Source organism: Coprinopsis cinerea (assembly GCF_000182895.1).
Source record: "Coprinopsis cinerea okayama7#130 chromosome 13 map unlocalized cont3.13, whole genome shotgun sequence".
NCBI classification, from domain to species: Eukaryota; Fungi; Basidiomycota; class Agaricomycetes; order Agaricales; family Psathyrellaceae; genus Coprinopsis; species Coprinopsis cinerea.
The window spans coordinates 553,561-566,638 of NW_003307532.1; the positions used below are offsets into that span (position 1 = coordinate 553,561).

Here is a 13,078-nt window from a genome sequence, read left to right on the forward strand (position 1 = left end):
AAGCGGACTATGGCAATTTGTTTGTGCATGTAGGTCTTCCTGATTATCACATCGCTGTGTAGAAGAATTGCTGACATTTGCATATAGTAACGATCTGCGAGGCCTGAACTTTTAACTATCCTTTCGTCCCCAGCTCACCATACCCGTTCGTCTATCGGCGCAGTGGAACCAAACATGGTGTTGGATCATGGCTCGAACTTTGTCGTGGACAATGTCCGTGTCAACAATGCCGACAACATCTATAACATTTCGCAAAGCGCGGAAGGTAAGGGCACTTGATGCCGTGACGAACCTCACTGAAAAGTATTTCCTTCGCTAACAGATCCGTACGCGAAACTACTTGAACAATGTGCCGTGGAGGCTACACACGAATCGTCTACTGCTGCCTATGCTCCCAGGTGCAAGCAAGGGACGCGACGGCGGGTCATACACGATATCATGCAGTGGACATACTTCTCTGAGAAGCCTATCCTATGGTTCTCGGGACCAGCCGGCGGAGGGAAAACATGCATTCAGCGTGAAGTCGCGCGGCAAGCCGCCGATGAAGGGATACTGGCCGGCTCGTATTTCTTCTCCTCCCGGATACAAGGCTTGAACACCGACAAGCCTTTCATCGCCACCTTGGTCCACCAGCTATCGAACGCGATACCCGAATTCGGCGCCCTCGTCCCCGAAGCAATACGAAACCAGCCCGGCATCTTTCAAAAATCGCTTGACTTCCAGCTCAAACACCTTATCTTGGATATACTACCCCACCTTCCACCGACAGTACATCGTCGAATATACCTGTTGGTAATCGACGGCTTCGACGAGTGTCGAAGTGTCACCCAGCGGAGGCATTTGCTCCACCTCATCTTAGCGTTGGTCACCAACCCCCACCTTCCCTTTCGGGTTGTCATCGCCAGCCGTCCCGAGCTCGATATTCGAACAGCATTCGGCTGTGCACCGTTACTTTCCTTCACCCACTTCATCCGACTGGGTGACTATGATGGCACGGATGACATTCGTGCGTTCTTTTGCGACGAATTCATGAGAATTCGGGAGAACCACCCATCCGGGGCGTTCATCCCTGCAGGCTGGCCACCGGAAGAAGACATCGAGGAGTTGGTGCTCAAAGCGTCGTCCCAATTCATCTTCGCATCTACCGTCATCAAGTATGTCGACAACCCACGACAGAATCCGGTGACGCTCTTGCGGCGGGTGTTCGAGTATTCCAAATTGGCAGTTGTAGGGAAAGAGAACCCCTTTGCAGAGCTCGACGCCCTCTATGCCCTGGTTCTGCATCCACCTGAGGCTGATCTTGACCTCATCCGTTTGCTTCTCCACACGATCATGGTCCTCTCGAATCCCCAATCACTGAACTGGAGACGCGAGCCCACTTTCTTGGACGGGTTCCTCGACCTCGAACCAGGGACCGCGTCCATGGCCCTCTGCGACCTACATTCAGTGCTGGACATCCCCAGCGATGGGAGCCATTGCTATATTCGTTTCCATCACAAGAGTCTCGAAGACTATCTCACTTCCCCAAGTCGGTCTGGGGATCTGTACCAGTCCCTTGAAGAAACCCACTTGAGTATTGCGATGTGCGCGTCATCTGACTCTTTGGGCGGCGGGTGACAAGTTGAGAGATGGAGCAGTACTTTCCTACTCGCAGAGGTTCTGGGGGAGCCACCTTGCTGACGCACTGGAAGGGGACTTCTCGTCGCCCGCACCGAGTCCCTCTAGTGGAAAGTCTTATCCCTGGCATAGTGACAGTGGGAGCACGGAGCTGTCCTCAATTCCATATGTCTCTTCGGATAACTTCCATCCCATCGTCGTGATACAGTATGCCTTCCTCCATCTACCTTACCTCGGAACAGGCAGCATCGAATCTTCTCTCTTTTTCGACCGACAGGCCTCGTCGCATGGCAAGCCTCGCGGCCTCCGGCAGGTGGTCCACAGATCCCTGGTAAGTTACTATCATCAGCCTCTCACAATCAGTGTACTTACTTAGAGTGCAGTGCGACCGTCATACAGGCTGTTCGCTGCTTTGCAAAAGGCTCGAGTTTATTCGAGAGAACTGGTCGAAGTTCGTTGAGATGGTGGTTGCCCATCAGTGGAAACCAGCGGACGAAAGGCTCTCCTTTCTTCCGCAACTTGATAACCTGTTGCGACTGCCAGAGTCGAACTTGCTTGATCCTAACTCACCGACACAGGCAAGGAATTCGCCATCGAAGCGCTCGCGACTGAAGCGCGTGTTGGTGAAATTAAGGCGTACCGCACCTGCACATGCAGGGTGAGGCTTTGGACCGACTAGATCCATCATCCAAGCGCTTACCGTATCACCGTCTGGACTCTTTCACGGTTGCTGCCGTTCTCACCCGTACGAATGCAGGCTACCAACATCTGTCATGGTTTCTTTTCGTCTTCAGTCTGACCAGGACTGGGAAGGCTGACGATGGGCTACTTCTCTTAGGCCGCATCATCATCTCCTTTATTATTATCACCTTTTACTGTATCTCCTCCCGCATGTGCTCTTTATCTCGTGATCTTCCTGTACTTTACAAAGGCACATTTAATGTGAAAGGGTAAATGAGTCTAGCCCCTATTTGTCGGGAGATACCGAGCGCCGGAGCCGTCGGGGCCGAAATGAGTATATAAAGGTCGCGGTGCTAGTTTGCCCTTGCCCAATCGCCTTGCCCCTGTTCCCCCCAGCGACGACGATAACTGAATACATTTCTTAGTGTAGAGATGTCTGATGAGGAGATAGAGTATATTGGCACACAGCGAGCTCTGAAGCGACCACTGACAGGTGCGAGACAGACGATAACCTTTGTCTGATACTACGACTGACCCAGGTTACAGGAATCGCTCTGAATGTCGAGAAATACGATAATAACGATGCGTATCGACTGGTATTCAACAGGGCGAACGGTTGTGTCATCCATATTGGCCGTCGACCAGGCGCAGATTCGACCAGGTCGCACGACAACGATAGTGGCAATGCCATGTTCAGATGTGCTGTGGTGAGCAGGAAGCATGCAAAGATTGCGTTCTCAGACAACGGAAATGTACGTGCTCAAAGCTTTGAATAGCCAAGGTAGTCTCATCTTAAAACTTACCAGGCCTATATCATCGATCTCAACTCCCATCATGGGACTCATTTGCGCAAGGCTGGTCAGTTATCGTCGAAGATGCTGAAGCCAGAAGAGCCCATGCTACTGTCTGATGGCGACGTCATCACCTTCGGTAAGACTGTTGGCAGAAATGAGGACTCCGTTCGCCCCGTGGTCGTCCGCGTCGAACTCTTGCGAAACCCTCAACCCATCAAACCCTTAGTGGTACCCTCACCAGCATCCGACAAGTCGAGCTCTGGGCGGTACGGCATCTACACCTCCTCAGGCTCTTCCGACGAGATGCTGGATTCAGAGGTTGAAGAGATTCCAGCTCCATTCAGAGAACCACCTCTCGCATCGAAGGCGATTCGTGTTCTGTCCGACACAGTTAGAGGCATGCTCAATGACTTGCACGACCCCATGACCACGCTTGCTCCTATCGAGTATGTTTACAATTCCTTCCGTCGTAACATTCCTTACCTGGCTTCCAGCCCCTGGAGTTCCATTGTGAACTTGCCATCACTGAAGGAGGCGGTTGGCTACAGCCCCCATCGTCTGTCGAGATCGCATTCGCCCATGGACCTAGAGAGTCCTCCCGCTCATAACAAAGAGCCTTCTGTCGTAGGAGCGTGGCCGTCTAGTTCCGACCACTCTGGTGAACCCAGCGAAAATGAGCAACCTCGAACCGACGTCGGCGTCGCACCGATCACAACCAGTCCGGAAAGCAACCCAAAGGAGGACGACTCCCACGAGGTTGAAGCCGAAGTTGACTCGCAGTCTGACCTTGACCACTTCATGTCTGACTCTTCGATATCATCCTCTCGCCGATCGTCCCCGGGCCAGGGAGAGGTCGTTGAAGCTCCCAATCGGGGTGATTTGAAGGAACTCGTAGACATGTTGCAGGTGCGTATCTTCCTGTCCATGTAACATCTCGCAGATGCTCATTTGTCTTGTAGGAGGACGTCAAGAAGCTTCATGATCACCGACGCAAGTATCGTCTGAAATTTAACACAAATGTTCACACCATTTCCGACAAGATAACCGAATACGACGCCCGCCTTAACAAACTCTCCAGTGATCACGCTACCCTAACCGAAAGGGTCGACAACCTCGCATCCTTGGAATCTGCAGAGGTCGTCGCCCAGCTGGACGACCTTCACGAACGCCTCGACAACCTCGCGGATATCGATATTTCTGACTTACAAGATCAAGTGGATGGTATTGATGGAGAGTTATCAAATCTTTCTAGGAGGTGCGACGAACTTTTTGCGGCTCAGGAATCAGACAAAGAGAAGCAGGAGGCCGAGAGGGCTCGGGAGGTAGACGCTCTGATCAAAGGTAGGTCTCACCTTGTCTCAATCTTACATCGCCTCTCATGGAACCCTATAGAAATAACGCAAATTCGAGATTCGACGCGAGAGCAAGCTGATGTCTACATGGCAGACCTTAAGGCCTCCGCTGACGGTCTCTTGACTCAGCTCAAATCTGAGGTCGCCCGAGCGAGCACTTTGCTTTCCGAGATCCAAGCCCAGGTCCGTCCTCTCTCTCATCTTTTTGACCTAGTTTAAAATACGGCCCTTCAGCATTCTCCTCCTACGGTATTGAAGAAGCGTAAGCGCGACGATTTGGATGACTCCGATGGCCTTTCTGAAAGATCGACCCCCCTTCCTCCTTCAATGGCCGAGAACGCCGACGAGAACGTCTGGCATGACGTCATCTCCATGAACGCTTCCCAAACGGAGCAAGCCCCTATTCAACGTGAGGCGACTCCCCCGCCTCGAAAGCGTATCAAGAGAATCGCCACTATTGCTGCGCATACTGCGACAGCTGTTACCATTGGAGCTGTTGCAGCTTGGTCAGCTTTGGCCTTTGCATGAAGGCATGGACCTCGCCACGCTTGGGTCCTGCGACGTTCACCGAACACCCTTATCTTCCTATGCCATCCATCTCCATCACCGCTTTCTCCGTCCAGCCCCTACCCTTTCGCCTCTATGAACGCCGGAGCAACCTTGTCCCATCAATATCTCTTTCCCACCCATAACCACATGTTCCATTGTAAACCAGCTCGCCTGCTCGTCATGATTCACTTTTTCTTCAACCTTATCCTGTATCCCAACCCGCTTTCGTCTACGGACATGTAAATGTATAAACCAACTCCACAAGTGTAGTTTTATAAGGTTCTTTTGTTGTACGTTCATTCGCCCATAGCTTTCCACTTGGAACCCAGGTGTACGACTGTAATTGTATTTATTTATTGGACCAGGTCTGTTTCCATTTGCAATGTGTTTCATCCTACGCCGTCAACTCTCGAGTGATTATCTCGAGGTGCTACACATCGATTCAGACAACCGATTATGGAGTGTCTGTATTGCGGCGAGATTGTGTAAATTTCCTCCCAATGAGCGTTACGAGTTGGTGTGTGTCTGGTGAAGTACCACAAACGATCTGCGGCGGATTTGGCGTTGCGGGATATGGGAAGCAGTCTGATTAATCGAAGTACCCATGGGGGCCTAGGCCTCGGTCGCCCGAAAGGTATCATGCGGAGACGTACATCAGCGCGGATCAATTTATGGGCGCTTAATGCAGGCATGCATTCTAGCAGTGTCTTAGGGAAATCTGAAAGCGCATCTAGTATGTCAAAGAGATCGTACTTGGTCTCGTAATATTACTTGAAGAACCTTTCACAATTGATTACAAGATGAGTAAATTTCCCAGGAGGTAGTAGATAATCTCGTCCCATTAACGTAAATGAAATGACGAAGGTCGAACTCATATCATGGTAGCCAGAAGCCCAGACAAGACTGCAGCCAGTAGTGCACCCATATTGGAGACAATACTGCGGCCGGCTACAGCAGCGATAACAGGTCCATCGCCTGTCCACCCAACGTATTGTCGCCCAAGGTTACTGATTCGGCCGTCATTGTCCATCAAGGCATTCGCCTGCCACAAGATAAGAGTCAAAAGCTGGTATCGTACATGTGGCAGAGACCACGCACCGGATTAACTCCAGACATATCCCTCATGGCCCCAAACCACGAATACCTCTCGACGAAGATGGCGTTGTCCATGAACGATTGAGTCTTATTCATAAATTCGACGACATCTTCTGGGGTGCATTGCTTACCATGGTCGACAAAGTTGTGGCATGCCCATTCTGTAACCCATATCGTTCGATTAAATGAGTACCAATAATCCCAGAGGTGTGCGATAAAGGCGTCGCTATCAGTGCCGTACCAGTCTGGATAAATGGTAATATGAACGTCATCAGCAATACGTTCGGAAACGACCGTGAAGAGAAGAGTACTCACGTAGTGCAACGAAGTCAACGTTGCAAGTGTCGTTGCATTCACGGAAGAAGTCCTCTAACCACGTTTTCCCCGAAGGAGCACTCGAAACTGCAGGGCTTCCTAGTCGGAGGCCAGCTCCCCGAAGCGGTTCCATGTATCGTTTCCACATCGCTACTCCCTCCGATGCGTTCATATTCGCCTGACCTCGCTGCTCGGGCCTGACATCGGAAGTGAGTCTGACCATATCCGTGCGATCAACACGAAAACTCACTCATTCATCCCAAGGACGGCCGTTACAGGTGTTCTACTTCTTCGCAGCGTGTCATTGATTCTCGCGCTGAATTCATTTGCTGTAGAGCTCCCCCATAGCATTGGGACAAACTCGAGGTTGTTTCTCCGATTGCCTGCTGGCCATACTGACCACGTGTAGTACCTGGAAGAAGGATAGAGGTGCGATTTAACACCACCCTGCCCCTGCACTGATCGTTGGTAGCGAGATACATACCATGAAAGCTTCTCCGACGCCTGGTATTGACTGATGTCTACGCTGTTCCCGTTCGGCCACGCTAACCCTGCCTTGGAGGCATTGGATGGGATTTCTCGGGCCCCAATCAGAGGTTCAGCGCCTGCAGTCACGACGCTTATCACGAGGACGGAGATAACCAGACCAGCCATGTACCTCGAGGGGGGTGGTGCCATTGATTGCGAAGTGGGCGAGTGCTGTTTTTTGCCGCAAAATAAGTGGTTCTTTTTTAACCGAGGGGCGCGTTTCAGCTCTGAGAGGGTCCAGTAGGTCCAGGCGGGAGTGTCCTGGGGCTCCCCGGGTAATAATATGTCATGAAGTCCTGGAGGCAAGGGAGAAATGACAAAAGCCAAGGGATGTCAGAGTGGAGTTGACTCGATAAGGTCAAGTTATTGTCAAGGAGGCGTGGTGATGTCCCAGAAGCCAACAGATACTCGGAGAAGCAGACGGGGCAAATAGAGGTGGTTTGATGGTGGTTTGAACAGGTGGTCATGTCGTCATACCTTTGGTCGCTATTTGCCCCTATGTGTGTTCCAACAAGCGACGATCGATAAGTAGAGCTTTTGGGGTCCTTTAGAGCGTTCATAGTGGACAAAAACCTTTAGCAGGAGTCTGATGGTTATCGTCCAATCTGCTACTGACTCGGGAACCGGTTTTCCATGGGACTGCTTGAATACCCGGTCAACGCCTCGCTTTTTGTGAAGTGCTCGGTTATGACCAGGTGGTCGACTCAGTACTCAGGCTCGGATGATGGTGGCATTTGGAAGGCTTCTCTAGGTGGCCATCGAATTATTGTCGTCCGGTGTCCATAGCGGAAATTGCGGCCAGACCCTCCTACCGTACGATCCCTAGTGCGCTGAGCTTAAACAACCACTTTAGTCCTTCTTTCAGCTGGTGCAACGAGGCTAGTAGCAGGCATGCTCCTGATCCACGAGGACTATTGCGATCTATCCGTTCCGGAACCAATCCAAGGTATTCAGGCGTCCACTATATTTCCCGAAAAAGGGTTGGCTGGGAATGGGATGCACTTGGCGGGTGGCTGGTGACCTCCTGTGAGTTCCAGATAATGAAAACGAGGAGATGAACCCTGATAATCGGGATTACGATTCGTCATATGGTCGTGGCGGTGTCCTAAGCTTCGTCAAGGCCTACTAAAAGGACGAGCAAAGGTCGCGAACTTTCCCCAGCGCTAACACGTCGCTCTCTCCCTACCGTCACGACCAGCCGTGAGTTTCTGCTATATCACATTAACCCTCCACTATTGAACATGCCTGAAGTCTGTATGGCTCCTGATTCCCAGACTTGCCCCCTCGTTGTCGCTCAATACGCGATCTCGGGCCACCCAAGACGCACAGAACATTGGTCACTTTTGGCCGTCGTTTCAAAGACGGAAGCATACGTATACCAGCTAAAAGGCAACTACGACACGTTCTGCTATGAGTGCGAGGTGGCGACAAACTACATGAAAGACCAAAGTCTTCGCGGTGGCTGCCAGGTTGGAACCATCCCACTCTCCCAGCTGGACTGGTTAAAACAGAAGCTCAAGGAGGTCACCGTGATTCGACACGACTTCAACTTCGACTGCCAAAACTGGGTCATGGCCGCCATTCAGGCCTTGAAAGACCACGGAGGTATTATCGCGCCCGGGACGACTGAGAGGAAGGTCCGGGCTGAGATGGAGGAGGAGAAAGAAAGATGGGAAGTGGCGGACGACATCCTATTCGAACGGTTATTTCCTTGAGGCACCCCTTCTTCCTGATTCAGCTAGCTGTTATGACTATCAATGTACCTCTCGATACTTTCGATCCACCACTACCTATAGTTGGAAATCGAAGCAACGTTTAACTCTAAATTGTCTGTGAGTGGAAGGCGGGCACCGACGTAAAGGAAAGTCGGTCTGAATCTAGCTATAGAAGCCGTCCGGGTGACGCACCGTCTTGCTTTCGTCACTTGGTTGCAAGTCCATTATGCTCGTCGAGTGGCGCGGAAGTTGTCGAATTCCCTCGGAAAAGACCAATGAACTTGATGGAACGTGGCCAGATGTGATCTTTAACGTTAACGAGTGCAGTGAAGTTCAATTGTCGGAGAGAAGGGACACATACAGAGGCTCAGAGTTCTCTATGGAGCATACCAGACTGCGACAGGGCCGAGAACCAAGAATAGAATGGGACATGAATAAGCGCCCATCTCTGGGCCCCTGTCCTGGACAACGGCGTTCGCCGATGGCTTTCAGACTCCGCTCTCTGTCCTGAAAACAATATGGGCTTCAAGTCTTCCCCACAAGAACGCCACTTATCATCGCTTTGAACTCGACGAAAACATCTTAAAATCGCCATGGGTAGAACAAGTAAGCCTTAAATATCTCTGCGAAGGGTCTCGACTGACATTTTCGAGGTAGAAAACCGCAAGGGAAACGTCCCAGTCAAATCCAGTAAGAACGCATAAAATTGGAGATTCCAGTTCTGTAATCGTGTTTTCTGCAGAACTGAAGAAGGATCCTGGCATCCCTAAACTGCCCGACCTTAAAGTGAAGGTTAAGAACCAGCAGAAGAAGCCCGATGTGCGTAGTGCCGGTGTCTCCAGTCTGGGCATGATAACTCACCAAGATATAGGTCCCCTTGGAACGACGTTTCGATTCGGATGCCCACATGGCCTCAGAGCCAACATTGTCAACACTTGCGCAACTTGCAGCCGAAGCCTCATCCAACGTTCAGGAAGAACCGTCGTCGTCCACGTCAACTAGGGAGAAAACCAAGGAACAGCTACGCCGCTACTATGTCAAATCTCTACATAAAGTGATCGACGAAAGCGACATCATTCTCCTTGTTCTTGACGCGAGAGATCCTGAGGGATGTAGGAGTCGTTTGGTGGAGGAAGAAGTGCGGAGGCGAGAGTCGGAAGGAAAGAAGCTGGTGTTTGTGCTGAACAAGATTGGTGTGTCCTGTGCCTCTCTCCTTCGAAGTTAAACTGAGATATCTGCTGCAGATCTCGTACCTCGAGCAAATGCCCAAGCATGGCTCAAATATCTGCGACATTCTACACCGACTCTCCCGTTCTTGTCACCCGCTACCCAGCAAAGATCGAACATTTCCTCCAGCACTGCTCCGGCACTGATGAAACTCCTAAAAGCCTACAAACCCAAAACGCGCAGTGTGACAGTTGGAGTGGTTGGATATCCCAACGTTGGAAAGAGTAGCTTGATCAACAGCTTGAAGCGTAGCAAGGTTGGTTTGAGTCTACGTTATCGTCTGAGAAACGCTAAGCTTTGCATAGGTTTGCAGTGTGGCTTCACAGCCAGGCCATACCAAGGATCTTCAATCTATCCAACTCGAACGCGGTCTCCGCGTCATCGACTCTCCTGGCGTCGTGTTCGATGACGATGCATTCGACGATGGAAAGGGTACGAAGAAGGGTAGCATCTTGCTTCGCAATGTGGTCAAGGTTGAAGACGTCGAGGATCCGATCGCAGTTGGTGCGTTGCCTGCTTTACTGCTCCGTAATCTCATTCTGACTCTCCCCCAGTGGAAGAGATCCTCTTGAGAACGCCGCGCGAAACTATCCAGAAAATCTACAACCTCCCTGAATTCGGAACACCCTTGGAATTCCTGACAATGCTCGCCTTGAGTTCGGGTCGCCTCCACAAGGTTTGTCCCAGTATCCTTTGCACCTGGTTTCTTCTGACCGTTACCAGGGAGGCACACCGGATCTTAACTCGGCGGCAAGACAAGTCCTTACAGATTGGAACCAGCAGAAGATACCCTACTTCTCTCAACCCCCCGAGATCCACCCGTCTCTGATTCCTTCAACGGGTATGCAACCTCCTGGCGCTCCCTTCATCTCAACACCGCTGATACCCTCGTTTAGTTCATGGTGCCAGCACTGCAGAGGGCCCTGTAATCGCTCCTGGTGCTGAACAAGTCGGACAAGCACAGATCCTAGAAACTTTCTCGAAACCATTCGAATTGGACGGCTTGTTCACTGCTGCCGATGCCGGAGCATTCAATCCAGGCTCCACCAACGACGTGCAGATGGATGCAGACATGGATCCAGGCGAGGGAGAGGTCTTTGTCGATGCACCGGAGGAAATGGATCAGGACGGGTGAGTTTCTGTTGATCGCTGCGAACATATAATCGTCTCTAACCCCTCGTTCCTCGAAGAACTGGAATGGACGCTGAAGAACTCCCGCCCTTCAAAGGACCAAGAAAGCGCACGAGATCGCCTTCACCTCCACCGGCCAATGCGGCCGTCACGATGTTCGATGACGACTCCAGGCCCAGCTATCACTATCGCCAACCGAAACGTGTGCGAAGGAACAAGGATATCCCCGAGTATCACGCTAAACCGGACGATCATGTCCTGCAAAGAATGGGCAAGAGCAATCCGCTGAACCGGAAAGCTTTGAAGCTGGAGAAGAAGAAAGCAAGGAAGCAGATGAAGCTGCAGGCGCAGGCGGAGGCCGGCGAGTCGGGAGGGATGCAGGTCGATAATGAGGACCTGTCCTTCACCTTCATGGCATAGAGCAGATTTGGGGGGATGGTCTATCTATTTGTTCGACCAATTCATGGGGTCCTGTTATATTAAAGCTAAAACAGCATGGGGTCCGGCGCCAGCCAAAATATTACAACCGATCGGGAACACATTCGATGTCAAGAGACAATGTAAGGTCCATGGAGTACGGAAAGAGAGAAATAATATGCCCGCAGAGCTTGTAATAAAGCGGGAGAGACCATGTAAACAAACCAGGGCAGCTAATCCTTTAGCAATTCCGCGATATTTTTCATGGTTGGTCGATCGTACGGGTTATGCTGCCAACACGCCTCCAGAATTGGCCAAATCCAGTTTGTTGGTTCCACAGGGAGGGGTTCAAGCTTGTCCCTTCTAGGACGACCGCCGTTTACGACAAAGGCCATCAACTGATGTTCCATTCTGAAACGGGGCAAAGCTCTCTGTCCGGAAAGAACCTGGAATCGAATGCTGTGGTCAGTTACCCCTTCGATGGAGAGTGATCACCGATCGGCCACCAGGATCTCCACTCACCTCAACACAAACCAGTGAGAACGCGTAGACATCCGAAGCTTTGGTGGTCGTTGGTTCACTGGCATCCGTGTCTCCTTGCTGAAAGAGTTCGGGGGCCATGTAGTTACAGGCTCCGGTGAAGACGGTAGTGAATCCTCGACGTGTTTCGAATTTGGACCGGCCAAAGTCGCAGAGCAGGGGTTGGCCGGTGTCACTCATTAATATGTTGTCCTGGGCAACTGTGAGCATTTTTCCCTCTGTGGATACTAAGGTGGAGGAATCAACGCACCACTTTCAGGTCGCCGTGAACAACGGTTTGAGAGTGCAGGTACTGCAACCCGTTGGCGATTCCTCGGATCTGTAGTTGGGGGTTATCAACGAGCATTGAGGATGAGGGAACTCAACAACTCACAATAGGGAGACGGTTGATATGCGGGTATGCTTGCACGTATTCGAATACCGTCCCATTCCTGCAGTAGGGCGATACCAGGGCGGGACACCCTTCACAAATAGATTCTTCGCTGAGACCAAGGAAAGGGAGCACGTTTGGGTGGTTCAGTGAGCACCAAAGGCCAGCTTCTCGGTACAGACGCTGAATCAACTTTGCGCGTGCTTCTGCACCACGCAGGTGGACACCCCGGAGTGCCTTGACAGCGACCTACAAAAATGCTGAATAGTGACCAATGGGCCAGGATTCCAGGATTATCAACGGCGTACCATTCGTGTCGGGCGTAACCTGCTGACAAGCTCTCCCAAGTAGACATCGGAGAAGCCACCATTGGCGACTTTCTGCTGGTCGAGGATTCGTATCCGTCCAGAAAGATTCTGTTTTCTCAATGTCAGCGACATGATGGAGAGAGAGAAAGAAGAATGGGTCACTTTACTTACCTTGAAGCGTGCATTAGGGTAGCTATCGAAGATCAGAAACCTGGACCTTGGCATTTTGGTGCTGGGGATCAGTCTGATTGGAATCTAACCTTTCCTGGTCGTTCTCTGTCTTATATAGACAAACAAGAGAAGATCTGGATGTGTTGCTGCCGGTGGAAGACGTTGTTCTCCCTCCGATAGTGGAAGCTGTGTGCATTCCAATAGGCAGTGTTGGATAATTGCCTCATTTCACGGGCAGGAAAGGAAAAGTGGAGGATGCTAGGCGCCA

At 51.3% G+C, this 13,078-nt stretch overlaps 5 protein-coding genes across 5 annotated transcripts; 3 read left to right on the forward strand and 2 right to left on the reverse strand.

Annotated features, from left to right (window-relative positions):
- Window positions 1–9: 9 nt before the first annotated feature.
- Window positions 10–4,972, forward strand: CC1G_15784 (NWD2; the record flags this gene model as incomplete). Its single annotated transcript, XM_002910018.1, has 14 exons — window positions 10–19; window positions 134–265; window positions 323–1,583; window positions 1,860–1,948; window positions 1,994–2,068; window positions 2,196–2,275; window positions 2,456–2,535; window positions 2,724–2,791; window positions 2,845–3,050; window positions 3,105–3,538; window positions 3,641–3,998; window positions 4,052–4,433; window positions 4,485–4,627; window positions 4,679–4,972. 14 exons carry the CDS (start codon window positions 10–12, stop codon window positions 4,970–4,972), a joined length of 3,612 nt encoding a protein of 1,203 aa, XP_002910064.1.
- An 892-nt stretch (window positions 4,973–5,864) lies between these two features.
- On the reverse strand, window positions 5,865–7,081 carry CC1G_04706 (hypothetical protein; the record flags this gene model as incomplete). The annotated part of the gene is made up of 5 exons (XM_001838210.1): window positions 5,865–6,035; window positions 6,092–6,333; window positions 6,404–6,600; window positions 6,654–6,815; window positions 6,888–7,081. 5 exons carry the CDS (start codon window positions 7,079–7,081, stop codon window positions 5,865–5,867), a joined length of 966 nt encoding a protein of 321 aa, XP_001838262.1.
- Window positions 7,082–8,172: 1,091 nt separating this feature from the next.
- CC1G_04707 (hypothetical protein) lies at window positions 8,173–8,646 on the forward strand (the record flags this gene model as incomplete). The annotated part of the gene is made up of 1 exon (XM_001838211.1): window positions 8,173–8,646. One exon carries the CDS (start codon window positions 8,173–8,175, stop codon window positions 8,644–8,646), a length of 474 nt encoding a protein of 157 aa, XP_001838263.1.
- A 593-nt stretch (window positions 8,647–9,239) lies between these two features.
- Window positions 9,240–11,424, forward strand: CC1G_04708 (GTPase; the record flags this gene model as incomplete). The annotated part of the gene is made up of 10 exons (XM_001838212.2): window positions 9,240–9,252; window positions 9,304–9,336; window positions 9,434–9,465; window positions 9,518–9,839; window positions 10,035–10,129; window positions 10,200–10,377; window positions 10,428–10,549; window positions 10,597–10,714; window positions 10,770–11,004; window positions 11,064–11,424. The coding sequence occupies 10 exons, from the start codon at window positions 9,240–9,242 to the stop codon at window positions 11,422–11,424; spliced, it is 1,509 nt and encodes a 502-aa protein (XP_001838264.2).
- Window positions 11,425–11,654: 230 nt separating this feature from the next.
- Window positions 11,655–12,864, reverse strand: CC1G_04709 (TKL/TKL-ccin protein kinase; the record flags this gene model as incomplete). The annotated part of the gene is made up of 6 exons (XM_001838213.2): window positions 11,655–11,867; window positions 11,944–12,153; window positions 12,212–12,280; window positions 12,335–12,580; window positions 12,640–12,747; window positions 12,811–12,864. The coding sequence occupies 6 exons, from the start codon at window positions 12,862–12,864 to the stop codon at window positions 11,655–11,657; spliced, it is 900 nt and encodes a 299-aa protein (XP_001838265.2).
- Between the last annotated feature and the right edge of the window lie 214 nt (window positions 12,865–13,078).